This window comes from Ailuropoda melanoleuca, chromosome 14, assembly GCF_002007445.2.
Source record: "Ailuropoda melanoleuca isolate Jingjing chromosome 14, ASM200744v2, whole genome shotgun sequence".
NCBI lineage: Eukaryota > Metazoa > Chordata > Mammalia > Carnivora > Ursidae > Ailuropoda > Ailuropoda melanoleuca.
This window is the reverse complement of record NC_048231.1, coordinates 17681061-17700354: the sequence shown is the minus strand read 5'-3', so window position 1 is coordinate 17700354 and position 19294 is coordinate 17681061. Positions and strand designations below refer to the sequence as shown.

Sequence of the window (19294 nt, the reverse complement as noted above, 5' to 3'; positions counted from 1 at the left end):
ATGTCATGGGAGGCATTTAGAAAAAAAAAGTCTAAAAATCCCCAGGAAGGGCAAGAATGAAAAAATAAGTTGAGAAACACTAGACTAAAGTAACTTTTTCCAAGTTCAGGAACTCATCAGAGTGTCTGGTTTTGTGTTTGAAATTGGCCTCCAGAGGGAACAAGTACGCCAGCCTGATTTTTTATCTGTCTCCCACTAGCCCTCTTGACACCTTCTACTTGGTCTGGAAGACAGATTATCTGTTTTGTGCTCACAGGAAACAGGTCCTTCTTTTTTCTCTCTAGTGGGTCTGAATGTACTGTCTCTGGTGGCAATGCAAGCTTGTGTGTTGGCAGAAGTAAGGCAGTCGTAAGCGGGTGAACAGTGACTGAGAATGAGCACCAAATTCTTCCCCGCAAGGGAGGGAGATGGGGGAGGTTTCTCTTGACAGGTGGGTATCTGTCAGAGATACCCATTCCTCACATTTCCGTCAGCTCTCTAGATCTCTGCCTTGACTAGTTTCTTTTCTGCCATTTTCCTGCAGGGGAACAATGGCCTCAAACCCAAGGACAATGAGTTCACATCCAAACCCTGGCACTGGCCTATCAACTATCAGGTAGGTCTCGAGGCTAGAGCTGCTCCCAGGAAATGGAGCCAGAAAAGAGACTGTTGAGACTTGGTGAGGGTGGGGTGGGGCGACTGGGCAAGGCCTGACCTGGCATGAGGTGGCCGGAGACAGGGCTCTGTTTTCTGTCCTGGTTCTGACCCGGCCTTCCTGGAGAGCTCACACAGAATCGGCACTTTCTGAGCCCTCCCTGCCCAGGCTCCCTGTCTGTGGAAGGGAACTGGTCTTCCTCTCCGCCGCAGCACATGTGGCTGGGATGCACTGGGCCGTGGATCAGCAGTGTGTCCTCTGCCCCGCAGGGCCTGCGCTTCTCAGGGATCAATGATACAGACTTCCGCGTGTATCTGCTCGGCAACCCGGTGAGTGCCCTGCAAGCTCCCTACGTGGGCCCTCAGCCCGGGAACTTGGGGGCTGTGGCTCTCCTCTCACCCGCCGATTCTGCTTCCCATGCAGGTGGTTTGGTGGCTGAATCTGTCGAGCATTGTCCTCTACCTCCTCTTGGGGAGCATCTTTGCTGTCGCCGTGCAGAGAGGGGCACGCCTGCCTGCGGAGGTTGAAGGTCGGTGCCTTGGGCTGGCTCTCCCCTGACCTAGCAGCTGGCCGGCGCCTGTACTGCTGATGGGCCGTTCTGCCTTCACCCCCCTCTTTCCCTTCTCCTTCACTTTTTAAAGCTCAGTTACCAAATGCCCAGTACCATGTTAAACACTCCTTCCTCCCAGCAGCCCTGGAGAGTAGAACATTCTTACCCCCATTTTATGGCTTAGGAAGCAAAGGCACAAAAAGAAGAGACTTACCCAGGATCTATACTAGTGAGTGTAGAGCTGAGGCTCAGACCCAAGTAGTCTGAATTTGGAGCCCTCACTTTGTACCTCAATGCTCTGTATAGAGCTGCCCACCTTTTCTCCTCTGTCGCTCTGCGTCCCGTGGCCCTGTCCTCTAGTGGCATAGGGACCACAGCCCCTGAGATGTTCCCCTGTGCAGCTTCTGTGTGAACTGCCACAGCCCTAGACCCCCTCCCTCCCCTCCATCCTCATCTCTGACTTCACCTTTGCCCTGTCTGCCACTGCAGAGATCTGTGCGGCAGCAACGATGGGGGAGATGGTGGTGGGGTGGGGGCAGCTGTCTGTGGGCGTGCCGCGTCTTGGTTTCTTTAGAGGCTCGGCTGCCTCCTGCTGCTGTGCGGTGCACCTGCATGGGTGCCGAGGCCTCTCCAGGCAGGCGCTGAGTCAGGCTCTCGGGGGCCATCTGCACGTCTTGTCCAGCGGCTGTAGGTTTGCTTAGCGGCTTGCTGAGTGTGCTCCAGATGAGGGAGGCAGGCCCAGTAAGGGCACGGGGCGTTGTCTAGCCACCCAGCAAGGGAGGGGCAGAGCTGGACGAGAGCCTGGGGTCTCGGCCCCTCCCTGGCTGCTGACCAAGCTGTGCTGCTTGGGGCCCAGGGCTGTCCCAGGTCCTGCTGCAAGGAGGCGGTCAGCTCCTGCTCGGCTGGATGCTGCATTACTTCCCATTCTTCCTGATGGGCCGGATCCTCTACTTCCACCACTACTTCCCGGCCATGCTCTTCTCCAGCATGTTGACAGGTCAGCACTGCCTACCTGGACTCGGGTGAGAAGGGGGGGAGCAGCACCGAGGGGCTTCTGTCTGCTTCCTGACCTGGGTGGCTTCTTAGTAAGTCATCCTCTGACAGACCGGTGCTAGCTCTGTCTCTCTTCTTTCTTCTAGGGATTCTGTGGGATACTCTCCTGCGGCTCTGTGCCTGGAGTCTGGCCTCCTCTTCCCTGGCCAGGGGCGTATATGTGGTGGGACTCTTGAGCCTGCTCCTGGGAACTGCCTATAGGTGAGTATCCCCTACCCCTTGCATTGCCTCCCCCCTGCTCCCCACCCACAGCTCTGATGCCTCTGCCTTTGATGCGTCTTAGAATCCCCTGGGGTGCTTTTAAAGCATGCTGGTGCCTGGGCCCCATCCCCAGAGGCTCTGATTCAATGGAGCCAGTTTTCAGAGCTCCCTAGGTGACCCTAAAGTGGAGCCGGATAGGAGAAAGCTGGCGCTAGCTGCGCATTCTTTCTTTTTGCCCGTGGGTCCCAGCTTTTGTACCATCCCAGCATACAGGCTGCCTCTCTTTAGTCACCTTGGCTCCCCACTGGACAGCCCTAGAGGGGGTGGGGAGAGGGGTGTGGGGTGTGGCTCAGAATAACTGGAAGGAGGGTGTTGTTTGGCAAGACTCACCACCCCCGCTTCTTGCCATTCTCACAGATCCCCTATTGAGAGTCACTGGCCTTTAGGGGCCAGGGAGGCAACATTAAAGTGTGAACAGGAAATGATGGGCCTGTGACCTGAGGACACATGCACATTTTAACAAATACTCTGAGCCAAACAGCCATGACCAGACCCCGGGACTGGTCTCTCCCCTGGGCCTCCTGGGAGGAGCCCTTTCCTTGGTTGTCATTAAGCCAGCATCTGCTAAGCTCTCGGACTACAGTGTGCCCACATGGTGAACTCAGACATTGTGATGAGCAGTGGGTCTTGTAGGTGGAGAAGATCTGGTAAGCTCCAGCAGGGGCTGCTGAATTTCAGAGCTCCTTGGGGCCCCTTGCCCCTGCTGAGGCACTGGGTGCCAGCCGCCTCCCTCTGAATTCTCTCTTACAGCTTCTGCCTCTTCCACCCTCTGGCTTACGGGATGGTGGGTCCCCTAGCCCAGGACCCCCGGAGTCCCATGGCGGGACTAAGGTGGCTTGAATCATGGGACTTTTGAGACTACTGCCACTCCAGCCTGAGCCCAGGAACTTCTGGGGACAGCCAGCTGTGCAGCCAGTCCCTGGACCCTCCCAGCTGTGGGCAAAGCCACCCGAGGAGCCCGAGGAGTTCTGCTGCCTGCCGGGATCAAGCTCTGGGAGCATACCCCGAATTTAACCCAGCACTAGGGAGAGCCGCAGCGCTGTCTACAGAGATCTCACCACTGGGAATGCCCCAGCAACAGAGGACATCTCTCAGGCCCGTTTCCCCGAGTGTGCAACACAAGGAAGGATGAGTGTGTGAGAGAGTGGGCATGAGTGTGTGGGAATGGGAGAGTTCATTTGTCCATATACTTGTGGAATATCGACCGTGTCTGTGGACAAGTGGGTGTCATAAACTGTAAGAAATAGTCCAGGGCTATAGTAGTATTTTCTAGTATTTCTTTCACACTGGATTGGTTTGAAAGCAAGAGCCATCAAAAATTCTCTGACCTCCAAGAAGGCTGAGCTCAATGGCCCTACTTTGGAATATCATCAAGGGCAGAGCAGAGGGGGCCATTAAAGCTCTGCAGCCCTTCTCCCCACAAACAAATAGAGCTGAGGGCCCCTGAGCTGGAGGGCTGGCCTCCCAGGTGCTTCCCCGGGGAACAGCTGCTGGGAAGTCTCTGTGGCAGCAGGTGGCTGCACTTCCTGCCTGCAATGTGCACAGAGGACTGGGCTCTGGAGTGAGGCAGCCGAGAACTCATCAGCCCTTGGTTCCTTGCTCTCCAAGAATATCACATGATGACTGGTGGGAGGAATGGCGTCCTAGCCTTGGCTGCTCTGTGTTCCCAGGCCCTGCGTGCCAGAGGTGGTTTCTTGCTGTGCGTCCTTTTCCCTCTGCATCCAGCCTGGCTACGAGGTGGGGCAGATGCATTCTCTGCATGGTTGGGGGAAACTTTGGGGCCCCTTGACAGCCGAGGCTGGTGGGCAGCAGGGCAGGGAATCTCTGGTACTGGGCTGGGGTCCTGGGTTGATGTTCCTGTCACTCATGAGGTGTTCCCCACTTTTACTTCTCTAGTCTTCCCTGCTGCCCTGAATGCATTTCATTTCATTTCCCTTTCTCTGTGTCACTGTTTCACCGATCTCTTTCTCCCAAAGACCCAGAGCACCCAGAAATGCAGCAAAGCGTCTGCTCTCTACCACTTTAAAGCCCAAGCAAGAAGCTCAGAGCCGCTCCTTTCACTTCCTCCCCAAATGGAAGAGATTCAGAAAACCCTTGGGTCAGAACCGACCCAGCCTCAGGCCCGCTCTTCAGGCCTCCTGCCATGCATGACAGAGTGTTTTGTCTCCGGGGACTGTGATGCTTCCAGGTTTAATGATGAGGCTCTGCCACACTTCATCTTCCCTTTTCTGTAGCCCCCACCAGTTCTGACAGGGTCAGAGCTCTTCAGAGCATCTTCGGGTGGCGGTTGCCACGGAGACTGGAAATTGGGCCCAGGGACAGGCTGTGCTACCTACTGGGCAGTGGGGAGGGAAGCTTCTGGCCATCCTTAGCCGTTCAGACCAGCCATCATTAATGTTAATAGAGGAAATGCAGCAATGTCAAAAGCAAGGCAGGTTTGTTAATTAGATCTGGGGTGTGATGACCTCCCTCTCCCAGAGCTGCAACCCTCTTGACTTCCCCTGGCAGGAAGTGCTGCCTGTGTGCTGAGTCTGGGCTGTGGGCTTAATTGCGCTTCTGGAAGGGGAGGAGAGCAGGGATGGAGAACTTCTGCTCACCCTTTCTACCGCACCACTGTCCCTCCTCCCCAAAGGTGGAGTTGGTTTCTTCTGAGCTGGGTGTGGGTAGCCATCCGGGTGGGCTCTCCTGGAGGGAGAACGCAGGAGTGTGTGCTTGCTTCTCAGCCAAGAACAGTGGCCCCGTGACAACTGGGACGTGGCCGAGTTCCCCTCGTACCTTCTTATTTGCTACTAGGAACTTTTTGGAAGGGAGGAACTCTCAAGGAGCCAGAGGGGCAGCCACTCTGAGTGAGGGTGAGGAAGGAGAAAGCTCAGCCAGCTTCCTGCCCATGGCTCCCTCCTAATTTGGCTACAGAATTAGAGGGTTCCTCTGTCTCTTCTACTGCGTTCCAAGGATGAGAGAAGAATTGTTGGCTCACTCCCTCCTCTTCCTCTTAGCCCAGACTGAGGGCACTTCTCTGAGGACAAGGCTGTATGGGTTGGTGCAGCTCCCGGTGCTCAGGTTTGGTCGGTGGAAGATGCTGGGGAGAGGGGAGATCAAGGTGGTGCTCTGAGTGTGGGCTCCAGTGCCCAGGAATTGGCGGAAATGTGACACGCCCCACACACCTGCTGGTGGAGGAAGAAGGTGTTTGTTAGCCCAACCTCCAGCCAGCTTTTTGAGCCACGATTTTATATATAAAAAAATAGTTTCCACGGATAATCAGAGGCCATTTACTTTTGTAATAAATAGCTCTTGTTTTGAATGCCATGGTGTTTTTCTTTTCCTTAATTGAATCTGACTTTCCTTCGGGTTCCCAGAAAGAAGACAGGAATGTTTTGAGTGCAAGAACCATTCCACTGTGTCTCAGTGTCTGAGGCCATTCTAATTTGAGCAGAGCCCCTGGCTGGCCAGGTGAGCCTCGTTACCCCAGGGGGCATTTGGGCCCTCCCATGTACAAGGTTACTTGAGTAATGTTGGTTGTACTTTTGTTTTAACTTATTCCAAAATAAGTAGGAAGCTGCACCTTACTTTTTCTCTTGTAACCCGCCACACAGCAGGGCAAGGAGCGTGAGAGAGTGACAGTCGTCCACTCCTGAAGCAGCTATGTGGCCCCGCACGGTAGCAGCTTCCATCGTGCTCACCAGAGGCCCTATCCTGGCAGGGGTCTTCTGTTACCAGGGGTGATATGAAGGGTCCAAAGGACGTGTGTTGGCAGTAGGCAGGGAGGAGAGGAGTAGCACTGCTCTGTGAAGTGGGGGTGGCCTGACTCCCCCTCCCTCTTGGGACCAGAGTGGCTGGAGGGGATGGGGAGGGGCTCATGCAGATCTTCAGGGGATGGAAAATGCCCAGTCGAGGCAGGTTAGAAAAGGACCAAACACTTCTTGACTGGCACAGCTTAGTTGACCAAGCGCCAACGCCTCTGTGACCCCCTATCCTCCTGAAGGCACAGTGAAGTCAGTGCTGGTTTGTCTCCATTCTACCCATGAGAGATTAAGTTATTTGCCTCAACTCCTGTGATTAGTCAATAGCAGGTTCAGGACTGCCACCAAGTTGGGCTTTTCTGCTGCTCCAGCGTGGTCCTGGGGCTGGAAGCACCTTCCCAGAACAACCTGGCAACCCTGGATCCCTTGGGGAGAAGGCCTGGGCTCAGCTCAGAGGTGTCCAGGTCTAGCATGTTCCTTCATACATGTTGCTTAATGCAGCTGCAGCTCACCTGGTGGCCGGTATGTGCTGGTGCACCCAGCCCCGTGGTTTTCAGGGAGGAAAAAAAGCCGTGATAGGCAGTACTTGCCAATTTCCATGGTGTAAATACTCCCACCGTGACCCATTTCAGGCTACCATCCTGACGTTACTACACGAGGGTTTGGAAAGATAGACATGCACAGCTAGCTCTCTGACGCCATTGAAGAGCCAGCTCCAGGACACCTCTGACCCAGACCCAGTGACCTTGGTTGGTCTGAACTATGGGCACAGCTCTTGGTCACAGCCCATCAACGTGAAGGAGGCAGTGGAGCACAGAGGCCTAGAGGATGGGCTGGAGACAGACTTGAGGGCAAAGCCTGGCCCCACCGCTTACAACTATGTGCTCCTGGACTCGTTACCAACCCCCTGGGCTTCTGTTTCCTCAACAGTGGAACCAGATGACAACAAATGGTACCTGCTTGATAGAGGTCTTGTGAGGATGAAGAGTGAATGACATAAAGATCCTTGCAAAGCATTGGGACAGGAGTGCTCGGTGGGTGCTAGCTCCATTACTGTCGGCAGCTCCACCTCGGTGACAGCACCCGTCTAGAACAGCACTCAACGCTCCTCCGTTAGAATCTGCCGCCCAAGTCCTAGGCAGATGCCAGGCAACGAGGGGAGAGCCTGTGACTTCTTTAGCCCTCAGATACGGACTCAGACCCTCCGTGTCCCGGTTGGAATACCCACCCTCCCCCCCAGGCCCTGCATAGGCCCAGCCAGGTTCTCAGGCCTTTTTTCCAGGAGGCAGAGATCACAGGGCACTTAGCTCCCTCCTCCCGCCTGGCTTGAGATGGGCAGAGTGAGTGCTGACTCCACCGTTTACCAGCTAAAGCCATGAACGGCAATTAACAGACCCAGACCCTGTCCAAAGGAGAAAGGAGGCAAGAGGGTCCCAAGTATAGACTATTGCCAGGAAGTGCACACTGGGTGGAGTGGGAAGCCTTAGATAAGCCAGGTGGCCTGCACAGAGCACAGGGCATCTGGGCACTGAAAGGTGAAAGTCACCAGAGACCTATGTGGCCTTTCCCGCATGACCGGCTGACCTGGCTGCAGGGCCATGGATACCAAATGAGAAATCTAGTCCTGGAGTAACCTAGCGTTCCTCTCCCTTTTGCCCCCAGTCCCTTTGTGCTCTTACTTGGGGATCTCGGTTGGACTCTTTAGGACACAAGCCAGGCTGCCTTACCATTGCTCTCCTGCTCAGCCCGGAGACCCCAGAGATGTGTGGGGACACGGGGAAGAAAGGAATAGGGTGTACTCCAAACTCCTGGGCATGGAGCCTCAGCCTGTCCATGACCACTGCCCAAATACCATCTTGTATCCGTGGAACCAAAGGAGGTGGGTGGAAAGGCTGCTAGAGACCCCACTACCTGACCCCCTTACTGAGGACACTGAAAGAAGTAGGGAGGATGAGAGGAAATAGCTAGGCTCAGGGACTGGAAATAATGAAGGATAAATGAGGGTTTGGCTCTCCAAAGCCTGGGCCACTAGCACTGGGCTGGGGCTGGAGGAACTTTAATGCTTAAAAGAGAAAGGCTTTGGGGTGCCTGGGTGGCCCAGGAGGTTAAGCCTCCAACTTGATGTTTGGCTCAGGTCATGATCTCAGCGTCCTGGGCTCTAGCCGGCTGTGGGGCTCCTTGCTTAGCGGGGAGTCTTCTTTTCTCCCTCTCCCTCCCCCTCTCGTACCCCCTTAAAAAGAGAGAGAGAAACAGAAAGGCTTAGGCCTGACAGGTGGTCAACTGCACACCCTGAATGGCAAGCATGAGACTCCACTACCCGAGTTTCTACTTAAAAATTGTAAAAGTCCATTGAATCACGGAATAGTAGAATGCTGGAACCTCACTCGCTCAGTGTCCAGGTATCGCTGTGGTCACAGCTGCTGTGCCCTAGACCTGGTTCTGGCCAAGCAGAGCTGGGGCCAGAACTGCAGCTCACAGATTGTTAAGATGCTGTCTCAAGAACCCCCAGGCTTGGCTGGAAATGGCTGCGGTCCTGGGCCTGTCCCTAAGGCTGAGAGCCCTGGTGGCCCCATGCGCAGGGACGGGGTTGGGGGTGGGGGGATGCTTTGGTCAGACCCAGAGTAGGGCAGAGGGCCTCTCCAGCCTCAGCCTGGTCACACAGGCTGGTGCTCGCATCCCCTGGTCCCACGTCGGGGCAGAAGGAAAAACCTGGGCCAAGGGGGTGGCAAACTCTAATGCCTCCAGGTAGCGCGGGAGGGAAGCTTGTGGAGAGGCGGCTCAGGCAGAGCCTACCTAAAGTGATCAAGTTCAATTGGAGCCCTAACCAGCAAGGGGGGAAATCATCACCAGTTTCCAGATGAAAAACTGAGGCCCAGAGCGGCTCGACGATTTCTGTGAAGCTCTGAAGGCCAGGCGTTTCCCGGGCCACCAGGTCGTCCCTGGCCACAGCCGGTTGCCCAGAGATGAGAGCCTTGACGGACGGCGGGGGGCGGGGGCCGCGGTTGCTTTAAAGCGCCCGGGCCGGGCGGCGCGGGGCGGGGCGCTGTCGGAGCCGCGGGGCGCAGGGCGCAGCGGCCGGAGCGGGGTCCCCGGAAGCGCCAGCCGGGCGGGCACGGCGGGGCGCCTCCACCTGGGGCGGGGAGGGAGCGGCGAAGGCCCCCGCCCGGCTGAGGGGAGGAGGGCCGTAGGGGGCGCAGAGTGGCCCGCGTCGCCGCGGAGATGGCGCGGCACGTGCGGTGACGGTGCCCGCGCCCCGAGGGTCCCAGCCTCGCGCCCCGCGTCGCCGGGCGAGCATGGAGCGCCCGGAGCCCGAGCTGATCCGGCAGAGCTGGCGGGCGGTGAGCCGCAGCCCGCTGGAGCACGGCACCGTGCTGTTCGCCAGGTGAGGGCTCCCCGAGGCCCCGGGGGTACGGGTGGCCGGGTGCCTCGCCAGGAATGGGCTCCCGGCGACTGGACCGGCGCCAGCGGAGCGAAGATTGGTCCGCTGCCCTGGCGCCGGGGCGCCTCCAGATGTGCGCCAGAGGAGCGGGCAGGGCGACGGGTGGCGCAGCCCCTTGTGCGCTTCCCCCCCGCGGGGGGCGCGTTTGCGGCGACTCCCCAGGGGCGGGCGGGGGTCCTCCCCGGCGGATCTCCTTACACTCTGGCCAGGAGGCGCTGGTCTCCGCGCTGCGCCCCCTCCGTGGCTCTGCTCCTGAGTTCGGCCCTTGGGTGGTGCCTGAAGGGGTGCCCCGAGGGCTCCTGCGGGGAGGCTGTGCCGGGCCTCCTGGACCCAAAGCGTGGTCCAGGCCCTAGGAGTGACACGGCCAGCAGCCAACAGAAGGATAAACCTTTCCGAGGAAGGGACCAGGCTAGGACCAGAGAACCACCAGGGAAGGAATGACAGACCCCCATGTTTCACATGGCGAGAGGGGTGAGGGGTGCGCAGACCCCAAGGGGAAAGGAGGCCAGTCTCCGACCTTACCTTGAAAGTCTCTAGGTAACCCCTCTGTCATCCCCAGAGGCAGTGCTCTGTCACCATGGTTTCTCAGGAGGTTTGGCTCCCAAAGCCGGCCCAGAACTTCTGAGGAGGCTTTCGCAAAACCTCTTCCTCAAAGGGGGAATACATTTGTGAGGCGACACAAAAGCCGAACGAGCCCTCTCAGATGGGACTAAGAGCTTCTGCTTGTGCCGCTGTTTTCTCTGTGGGCTTAGGGACCCTCTGTGGTTCTGCTGCTTCGGAGCTGTGTGACTGTAGGCAGGTTACTTAAATTCTCTGGGCTTCTGTTGCCTCCTCCGTAAGATTGGGTAACAGCAGTACCTACTGCTTAGGATTGTGAGGGATACGTAAGTTAACCACATGTAAAGTGCTCAGTGTCCAGTAAGTGCAAGGAGTTCTTAAGAGCACCGTTATCATCACTGGCCCAAGCCCCTGCAGACATGATGAGACTAGGAGGTTCGGACCCAAGAGTGGAAGGAAGAGAGAGAAAGAAAAAAAAAAGAGAGAAGGACTTTCCTATTTGAGGACTCCTCCCTGTCCCAGGCCTCTGAACTGTTTGTGGAGGGGCTGCTCTATGCCGGGTCCTATGAGAGGCCTAGGGACCCATTGCTCTTTTCAGGGTGCCCCTTGGAGCCAGTGGAAGAGGCGGGAAAGGGGCACCAGCACAGCTGGCAAAGGGGTCAGTGCCGGGTTGGAGGGTGGTTCTGGCTTCCAGCTGAATCCCTGCTCCCCACCCTCACCCCACCCCACCCCACCGCCGCTGGGCCGGGCCACTGGGAGCCAGGGCTCGTGGGGCTGGCTGGGGCCTACAGGGACCGCAGGGCTGACGTCTGGGCCTCCGCCCACAGGCTGTTTGACCTGGAGCCCGACCTTCTGCCGCTCTTCCAGTACAACTGCCGCCAGTTCTCCAGCCCGGAGGACTGCCTGTCGTCCCCTGAGTTCCTGGACCACATCAGGAAGGTGAGGTGAAGGCTGAATGGCCTTGAGATCCAGCAGAACGCCCTCCTGGGAGAGAATGAGAGACTCGGTCTAGGGGAAGCTCCTTCTGCCCTGGCCTGGCCTCATTCCCCTTCTGCTGCCCCCCCATCCTCACCCCATGCCAGAGGCGTCTGCTCCTTGCCGTCTGTGCTGAGCTGGGCAGAGCCTGGGGCCCCCTGTGCTCAGCCAGCTGGTCCCTACTCATCCTCACCCTCAGCGTTGTCCCCGGTTCCTGAGGGTGGTGTTGGCACTGATCCACGAGGGGTCATCTGCCTATGACAACATGACAACCAAGCTGGGGTTCCCGTAGAGGCTCGTGACTCTCACAGTGCCTCAGTTTCTCCTTGTCCGGGGCAGACAGCACGGTCCTGCTGCCATGTTTAGGGCTTTGAGACCCTCAGAGGAGAGGAGCTGCCTCATTAGCAGTTTGGCCACATGTTGAGTGCCTAATGTATGTAGACACAGATGGCCTTGCATTTCTTTTCTTTTCTTTTTTCTTTTTTTTTTAAGATTTTATTTTATTTTTTAAAGTAATCTCTACACCCAGCGTGGGTCTCGAACTTACAACCCCGAGATCAAGAGTCACACGCTCCACCGATCCAGCCAGCCAGATGCCCTGGGGCCTTGCATTTCTGATCCTGGAGAACTGAGGGTCCTGATTGACCTCTCTTACTACTGGCTGGGACCCCCAGGTTCCGGACTGTGGTTGTGAGCAGGTGGGATTGCTGTGGTCTCTCCGGTTCACTGTTCCCTTGGCCTTGGCAGGTGATGCTCGTGATTGACACTGCAGTGACCAATGTAGAGGACCTGTCCTCACTGGAGGAGTACCTTGCTGGCCTGGGCAAGAGGCACCGTGCAGTGGGTGTGAAGCTCAGCTCCTTCTCGGTGGGTAAAGGGGCGCTTCCTGCCCCAAGGCCACCACTCTCCCAGTGCTCCCTGTCTGTCGGTTCTTTCTCTCCATTCCCATACCTTCAGATGCCTAGGGCTGGGGGGCTGCAGCTGTTACTTCCGTGCTGTGTGACCCCTGGCACTGCCTTGACCTCTCTGAGCCTCCTATTTTTCTTCCCTAGTGTGGCTTCTCTTAGAACCATGGAAAGTTAAAGAGCCTCTGGGGTTAGCCAGTCTGCTCAGTTTCCTATCGCTGGGTATAAAACCATCCCAAGCAAATAACTTCGATCTCTCTGGGTGCAGTGGGGCAGTGCTTTTGTTCCACGCAGTGGGGCTGGAGGCACTCATGGACCACACTCGTCTGGGAGCTCAGCTGGGGCTGCTGCATCCAAGATGGCCTGTCATCCTTCAGGGTCTCTCTCCCTGTGGCATCTCATTATGTGGTGGACTCGCTGAGCTTCCTTGCGGAGTGCCAGCTGAGTCCCCAGAGTGCAGAACCCCAGAGTGCCAGCCCTCTTCCGACCCCTGCTTGCATCCCCCGTGGTGACGGCTCAGGGTGAGGGACCCCACTCAGGGGGCGTGAAGCCTCGAGGTGTGGCTCACCGGGGGCCGCTGACGTGACGAGTCTACCGGAGAGTCCACTCCCCTTGCCAGATGGTAAGCACCCTGAGGAAGGGACCGAGTTAGTCTTGGCCTCTCTATCTCGGGCACTCGTACCGTGTCTGTCTTTAGTGGATGTCCGGTAACTCTTTGTGGAATAAGTAAACCATATTTTGTTCTGACGGTAACAAATGAGAGCCATTATTATTCTTGAAGGCCTACTGTATACAGATGCTGTGCTTTCTGTAGATGACCTCCTTTGCTAGTCCCAGCAATCCAGTGAGTTGGAACTTTCACTTTCCCTGTTTTCCTGATGAAGCAACTGAGGCTCCGAGAGGTCACAAAACTTGCTCAAGGCCACACAGCTCATAAATGGCAGAATCAACAAGTGAATGCAGGTCTGTCTAGTTTCAGAGTCTGGGCTCTTCACACCTCGAGTGCAGCCTTGCAGAGGATGAAACGTAGGCCTGGGGGCAATGACTTTACTTGCTCTGAGCAGGGGGTCCCAGGCAAGGCCTTGGCCCTAGCCATGGGGTGATTGCAAGGCTGGGAATGGAGTGAAATGCATAGTTCACTATAAAGTCTCACATTTAAGGGGAAAGAGGGGGTCCCATGTGGTACGCACAAGCCTGCTCAGGAAGCATGGACACTGTGCAGGAGAGAAGAAAGGTCCGGGCCTCAGTTTTCTTACCTGTGGAATGGAGCGGTGCCTTCCGGCCTTCAGGAATGACACGGTGCTACTTGCCTCTGCAGACGGTGGGGGAGTCCCTGCTCTACATGCTGGAGAAGTGCCTGGGCCCCGCGTTCACACCAGCCGTGCGGGCCGCCTGGAGCCAGCTCTACGGGGCCGTGGTACAGGCCATGAGTCGAGGCTGGGATGGCGAGTAAGAGGCGGCCGCTGCTCAGCAGCCTCCACCTGGAGGCCCCCGTCGGTCTGTGTCTGCCTGTCGCTCTGTGTCTGTGGTCGCCCAGGCTCCCTTAGGCCTCCCTGCATCTTGGTCCTTGTCCCCTTGGCTGTTCTGGAGAGGTGATAGAGCTGGACTGGGTCTCTGTGCCCTTACCTCCAACTGTAGACAGGGATGGGTGGCTTTTCCTTCAGGAAGGGGCTTCTGGATTTCCCCGCACCCCCAGTAGCTTCTTCCCTTCCTGCCTTCTCTTCCCTCTGGCACACCCCCCTCCTCTAGGAGAGAGCAGTGTTTTGGTCACAGAGGTGGCATGGGACTGGGAAGGTGGAGAGCTCTGAGAGCATGGGTGCTTGTCACCCACCCACGTTGGGTGGGCCTGGGCCAATAGGGGAGTGGGTGGCTGAGCTTCGGGCACCTTCCCATTTTGCCTGCCTTCCATGCTTTTCTCTCCCAGGGGCATTGCCTTTCACCAGTAAAGAGGAGGGACTTTTTTAGCCTTCATGGTGGAATCCCAGGTAGTGGGAGCAGGTAGTCAAGGGAACCGCTGAGGACCGGAGAGTTGACCTCATCTGGGTCTCAGATGCCCCCTGCCAGAGTAGATTTTTCTCTTGCTGTATCCCATTCCCCCATTCAAGCTGCTGCTGGGGGCTCCTTTAGTAACCCTCTGCAGGAACCAGCCAGCCAGCCAGGAGGGGTGGGGCTGGGGAAGCGCAAGGAAGGAGGTGTGATTTCCTTCCAAAGGGGCCTGGGTTCTGGTGGCTGTTCCTTACTACCCCCCTCCAGCAGGGCTGGGTCTTATCTCCCTCCAGCCTCCTTTCTGCCGCTGCTCACACCGACTGTGGGGCCACAGCTCCCCACATTTAATACCTGGTGTGTGCCTGGATGTAGGCTGCTGGATAGAAGAGAGAGTGGCGGGAGAGATCTTCCGCTCTTGCCCCAAGCTGTCTGCACTTTAACCTTCTGCTCTGTGCCGTGGTTGTATAAACTCATGAGGAATAAACCTGTTCTGTGTGCCTCTCTGACCTGCCAGGACTGGTGCTTTCTTGGGTGTTGGCTTGTGGCTAGATGAAGCTGCAGGGCAGGGGGCCTAGGACAGGGTGGGAGGATGGGGTTAGGAGGGCCAAGGCCAGGGTGGGCATAAAAGAAAGGAGAGGCTCAGGGAAGGCCAGAAGCCGGGGGAGGAGATGGAGCTAGGGGTCTGTAATGGAAACTGGCGGGCAGGGCACCAAACTCACTTCTTTTTCCTCTTGGGCACACAGCCAGACTACATTTCCCGGCCTCCTTTGCAATTGGGTGGGTCATGTGACCCAGTTCTGGCCAATGGAATGTGTGGACATGTGTACCACTTCTAGAGCTGATCCCCCAAAACTCCTGCATGCTCTCCTGTGCTCTGTCACCCCTCTGCTAGCCTGATGCAGATTTACAGCGACCTTGAGGGCCATGTGTTGAAGGTGGCAGAGCCACAAGGTGGAAAGAGCCTGGGTCCCTGAATTGCTGCTTGGAGGAGAGCGCCCACTAATCGGAAGTGCCTGGTGGGACCCAGGAACTTCTCCATCCTGTGGAACGAGGACTCCCATTTTGAATTTCATAGGAAAGAGACACAAACTTCTGTTGTGTTTGTGTCATTATACATTTGGGGTTGTTTTGTTATAATACACCTCTCCACTAATCCCTGGTCTGAAGTAGTTTACTGGTCAGAAATCTGGGAGCCCACCTCCTGGGGGACAAGGTGAGGCCAGGGATAGAAGGGGGCCAGGCTCCAAGACAGCAGCAAAGGGCCCCAAAGATATATAGGGTCTCTAGTGCCAATCCCAGACTGGGTTTTTTTAAAGAGATTAAATGGGTTTAGCTGGGGTGTACATTGGAGTTGAAGAGCAAGTGTGAGCGTGTGTAAGCATGTGTGAGCGTGTGTGAGCGTGTGTGGTCAGGAGGATTGGGCAGATGGAGGTAGAGAACAGCCAGGGGCATGGGGACAGGCGGCAGCATTAAGAGTGGGCCTCATGGGAACAGGATTGTGGGGCCCTGGAGCCCGGCTGTGAATGGTTGGAGGGGTCGCACCCGGCCCCCTGCCCTTGTCCTAAGGCTTCAGTTTTCTCAGCCAAGATCAGGGTTGCTGCTGCCGCCAGGGCCCCCCCAGCTCCCAGCAGGAGCTCGTTTTGGCGAAGCTCTGGGGACCAGCCTGCCAGGCTGTGTGACTGCAGACATTGAGTCTGGAGAGTGTTGGGAATGCTTTCCCCACTGCGGCACCACAAGCATTTTCTTTCGAGCCCGGGGCTCCGGGGAGGGAGGGCCTCCTCCACGGTGAGACCTAGGAACCGCGGAGACTCGGGGGCCACGCGGGCCTGTAGCTCCCAAACGTCTGGAAAGGCCCAACGCCCTTCTGGGCCTGGGGCTTGAGCCATCCTCAGCATGGTGTGTGTGTGTGTGTGTGTGTGTGTGCGTGTGTCTCCGTGTGTGTGTATGTGCGTGTGTGTGCGCTTATGGTGGGGGGGTGGTTCCTTCCTCCTCCGTTCCGTCTCGGCCCTGAACTCTCTCTCTCCAGTGTTCCTCCACATTCTGCCAGCCCACATCGCCCATCTTCTACAAGGAGCCACCCCTCCCTCACCCCCTCCCTCACCCCTTCCCTCACCCCTTCCCTCACCAGCTACCACCCTGCTTCTCTACTTCCTCTGATAGCCAAACTCTTCCAAAAGGTCTTCGCTCTCCATTTTCTCCATTCCTGTGAGAGCATGGGAACCTACTTCAGGCTTTTGCCCCCACCCCCATCTGCTCCACCAAGCTCACCCAGAACCTCCGCCCTGCCCAGTTCAGAGCCAGAGTCCCTTCCTCACCTTGCTCTTCTGCTCAGCAGCCTTGGAAAAGTGGATCACTCCTCCCTTTTAAACTTTTTCTTATAGAAAAATGTCACATACACAAAATTCTGAGTCTAGTGAATCTCCGTGTTCCCTTCACCCAGCATCGACTTGAGCAACTCAAGACCTCCCCCACCCCCTTTATTCTGCTGGAGAGTTTTTAAAAGCGAGTCTAAGACTTTGTGCTCTTTCACCTGTAAAGTCTTCCATGGGAACTTGTGGCTGATACCTTTTCCACCTTAATCCACACCATCAACATATCTGCCAAGACGAGCAGTTTCTCTCAGCATCGCCTAATGACCAGGCTGATTCCAGATTCTCCTGATGTTTTTAGCAGGTGGTTTGTTCAGTCAAGGACCACACGTTGCATCTGGTTGGGTCCTTTAAATGTCTCCTTCTTGGCCAGCCCCCGCCCCATGCCTTTGATTTATGGGAGAAACCAGTTCACTGGTCCAGTGGCATCTCCAGCATTCTGACGTGGCTGATGCTTTCTCAGGGCATCTTTGAACTTACTCCTCTGTGCCCCGTAATCACTGTCAAGTGTAGTTAGCGCTGGGCGCTCCCTGCTTACTTTCTGAGTTGTTTTCTTCCCTTGGGTTCCAGATGCCAAGGTCTCCCGGGTTTCCTCCTTCCTCAATGCTCGTTCTTCATTCTCCCTGCAGATTCGCCTCCCATCTCCCCAGGCCCTCCTCTGGTCCTCTGCGCAGGTCTGAGCCGGTCCCGTGCTTTCAACACCCCAGCTGCTGATGACTCCGGGACCCGTCTCCAGCCTAATGCCCCCCTACTCCAGACCCGTATCCAGCCCCCTGCCCAACGTCCCTACTAGGCATTTCAAGTGTAACACCGCCAAAGTAGAGCCTGGTATGTTCCCTGACCTGCTGCTTCCAGCATCTGCTTTGGTAAACCCGTTGATCCCGCCGTTCAGGCAGAAGAACTGGGAGCTTCCGCACTTCCTCCCTTTCTCTCAGACCCCACCCTCATCCATCCATGAGTCCTCAGACCTATTTGGAACTTCTCCGTCTCTCTCCTCATTCCCCACCCATTCTTGTCTGAGCTCCCATGGCCTTTCACTGGATGCCTCCTGCAGATCCCTGATGGGGTTTTCTCCTCCACCTCGTCCCCACCCGAAGGCTGCAGTGATCGCCTTGGAGCCTAAGGTGATCACATCTCTCCCCCACTAGGAATCCTCCAGTAGCCTCCACGTCACTGGAGTAAAGCCCAGGGTCCTGCTGCCCTCCCAGACGGCCTCACCCTGCTGCGTGCTCCGGCTCCCCGCTACCTAGGACCCTGGATTTATTCCTTCCAGATCTGCCCCGCAACCCCTCTGTTCAGCCTGCACATGCCCCCACATCTCATTCCCAGAGAAGCTTGCTCCAGATCCTTCCCATCTGCAGTCACTCCCACCCTTCTTCGAAGCCCTTGACCCTGCTGACATCCGCCATATACGTTGGCTTATTGCATTTATAATCTCTTGCAATCCAAATGGGAAGGCTGCCGTGAAAGCCACTTTGGGCTCTGTGTTCAGAGGGGCGAGCAGAGGTGACTCTTCAGGACTTGCTCACAGGGACGTTTTAGCCAGAAGTAATCCTTGAGGCCCTGTGTGTGTCCCTCCAGCCCAAACAATGGTCCTTGTTACAAAGTAAGATGATTATAATGGAAGTTGTGCCGGCTCTAGGTATCAATTGCTTCAAAGACAGAAGACAAACGTCTGGGCCTGTTGATGACCTACCCGCACCTGACATTTGAGCTCCTTGGAGGCCTTCCCAGCCTATGGCTTTGTACTTAGTTATGGGCTGCAGGCCCACACTCCCCAAGGGGAGACACAGCGTGGGGTGCCGAGACCAAGCCCCCCCTTCTGGAGTGCCAGGCTGCGATTGTCTTCTTCATCCACGAGAGACTTGCCCTCTCAACCCTGCCTGACACTAGAGTCACCTGGGAGGCTTTTGTAAAATAGCGGTGCCTCGGCCCCACCCCAGAAATTTTGGGTTGTTGGGGATGGGACCTGGACACTGGGATTGTTTGAACTCTCCCAGGAGACTCGCACTCGCAGCCAGGCTGGAGAACCGCGGCACCTGCGGCTGGGGCCCTGCCAGACGGTCAGGGCGCAGGGGACATCCGATGTTCAGAAAGCAGCTCCGTTGAGAAAACTGTGCCCGGCCTTCCTGTAAGCCCCCCGGGTTCCCCGGGGCCTGCCCCAGAGCCGACTCAGGAACCTGGCTTTGGCCAGCTCGGAGTGTCCTTGGGACAAACCTGAGCTCCCCCCAGCAGGACGGGATTAGGCGGTGGAGAGCCAGCCCTGGAGAAGCCCGAAACTGCTCCAAGGTTTGGCCTCCAGGCAGAGGCTCCCAGAGCCCAGGGCCCTCCTGCTTCCTCCACAGCCCTGCAAAGTACAGCCTGGCACAGTGCAGCCTGGCATGCAGTCAGGGGCTCCAGGGCCCCAGTGGGCACAGCCCTGTCCGATCGGGGTCCTGGGCCTCCCTCTTGGCTCCCTGTTGGCCTGTGCCACAGCCCCACTCCCAGCCCCGCTCTATCGACCTTCTAGGCCTCCAGTCCTGCGGGCCTGCTGACTACAGAGAAGACCGACCAATCCGGTCTTCCTTTCCTGACTTGACATGCCTGGGGCTATAGCCCGCCCTCTGCAGCTTCTTTGTCTCTCCCTGAACGAAGGGCCCTGAAATGTCCGCTGAACCAAGCACTGGCCCAGGGCCTGCGATCTGGGGGCCCTGGAGGCTGTCTAGGAGAGCCTGAGAGGCAGCTCTTGTGACGAGGATTCGAAAATCCTAGAAAAAGGCCCCTGGTCCTACAGCAGCCATCAGACCACCCTGAGATTGTCCTGTCTTCGCAGGGAAAGGTGAGG

The 19294-nt window shown here is 56.9% G+C and overlaps 2 protein-coding genes across 4 annotated transcripts in view; both read left to right on the top strand.

The window, feature by feature from the left end:
- POMT2 (protein O-mannosyltransferase 2) overlaps positions 1-5798 on the top strand; it is a 44335-nt gene extending 38537 nt beyond the window's left edge. For 2 of the 3 annotated variants that reach the window (XM_034642266.1, XM_002926355.4), the window contains 6 exons: positions 524-595; positions 904-963; positions 1058-1163; positions 2041-2181; positions 2324-2438; positions 3249-5798. In XM_034642266.1, coding sequence (XP_034498157.1) covers positions 524-595; positions 904-963; positions 1058-1163; positions 2041-2181; positions 2324-2438; positions 3249-3354 — 600 coding nt within the window. In that variant the 3' untranslated portion in view covers positions 3355-5798. The remainder of the gene's footprint in view (positions 1-523; positions 596-903; positions 964-1057; positions 1164-2040; positions 2182-2323; positions 2439-3248) is intronic. The other variant, XM_034642267.1, reaches the window with a different exon arrangement.
- A 3493-nt stretch (positions 5799-9291) lies between these two features.
- Positions 9292-13909, top strand: NGB (neuroglobin). Its single transcript, XM_011233744.3, has 4 exons — positions 9292-9620; positions 11063-11174; positions 11958-12077; positions 13434-13909. The coding sequence occupies exons 1-4, from the start codon at positions 9532-9534 to the stop codon at positions 13566-13568; spliced, it is 456 nt and encodes a 151-aa protein (XP_011232046.2). The 5' UTR covers positions 9292-9531; the 3' UTR covers positions 13569-13909.
- Positions 13910-19294: the final 5385 nt, after the last annotated feature.

Excerpts from the sequence above, each read along its gene's own strand:
- NGB (XM_011233744.3), top strand. The coding sequence starts at position 9,532 with ATGGAGCGCCCGGAGCCCGAGCTGATCCGGCAGAGCTGGCGGGCGGTG. Across the intron at positions 9,621-11,062 it reads GGCACCGTGCTGTTCGCCAG|GCTGTTTGACCTGGAGCCCG; the intron begins GTGAGGGCTCCC and ends CTCCGCCCACAG. Across the intron at positions 12,078-13,433 it reads TGAAGCTCAGCTCCTTCTCG|ACGGTGGGGGAGTCCCTGCT; the intron begins GTGGGTAAAGGG and ends TTGCCTCTGCAG.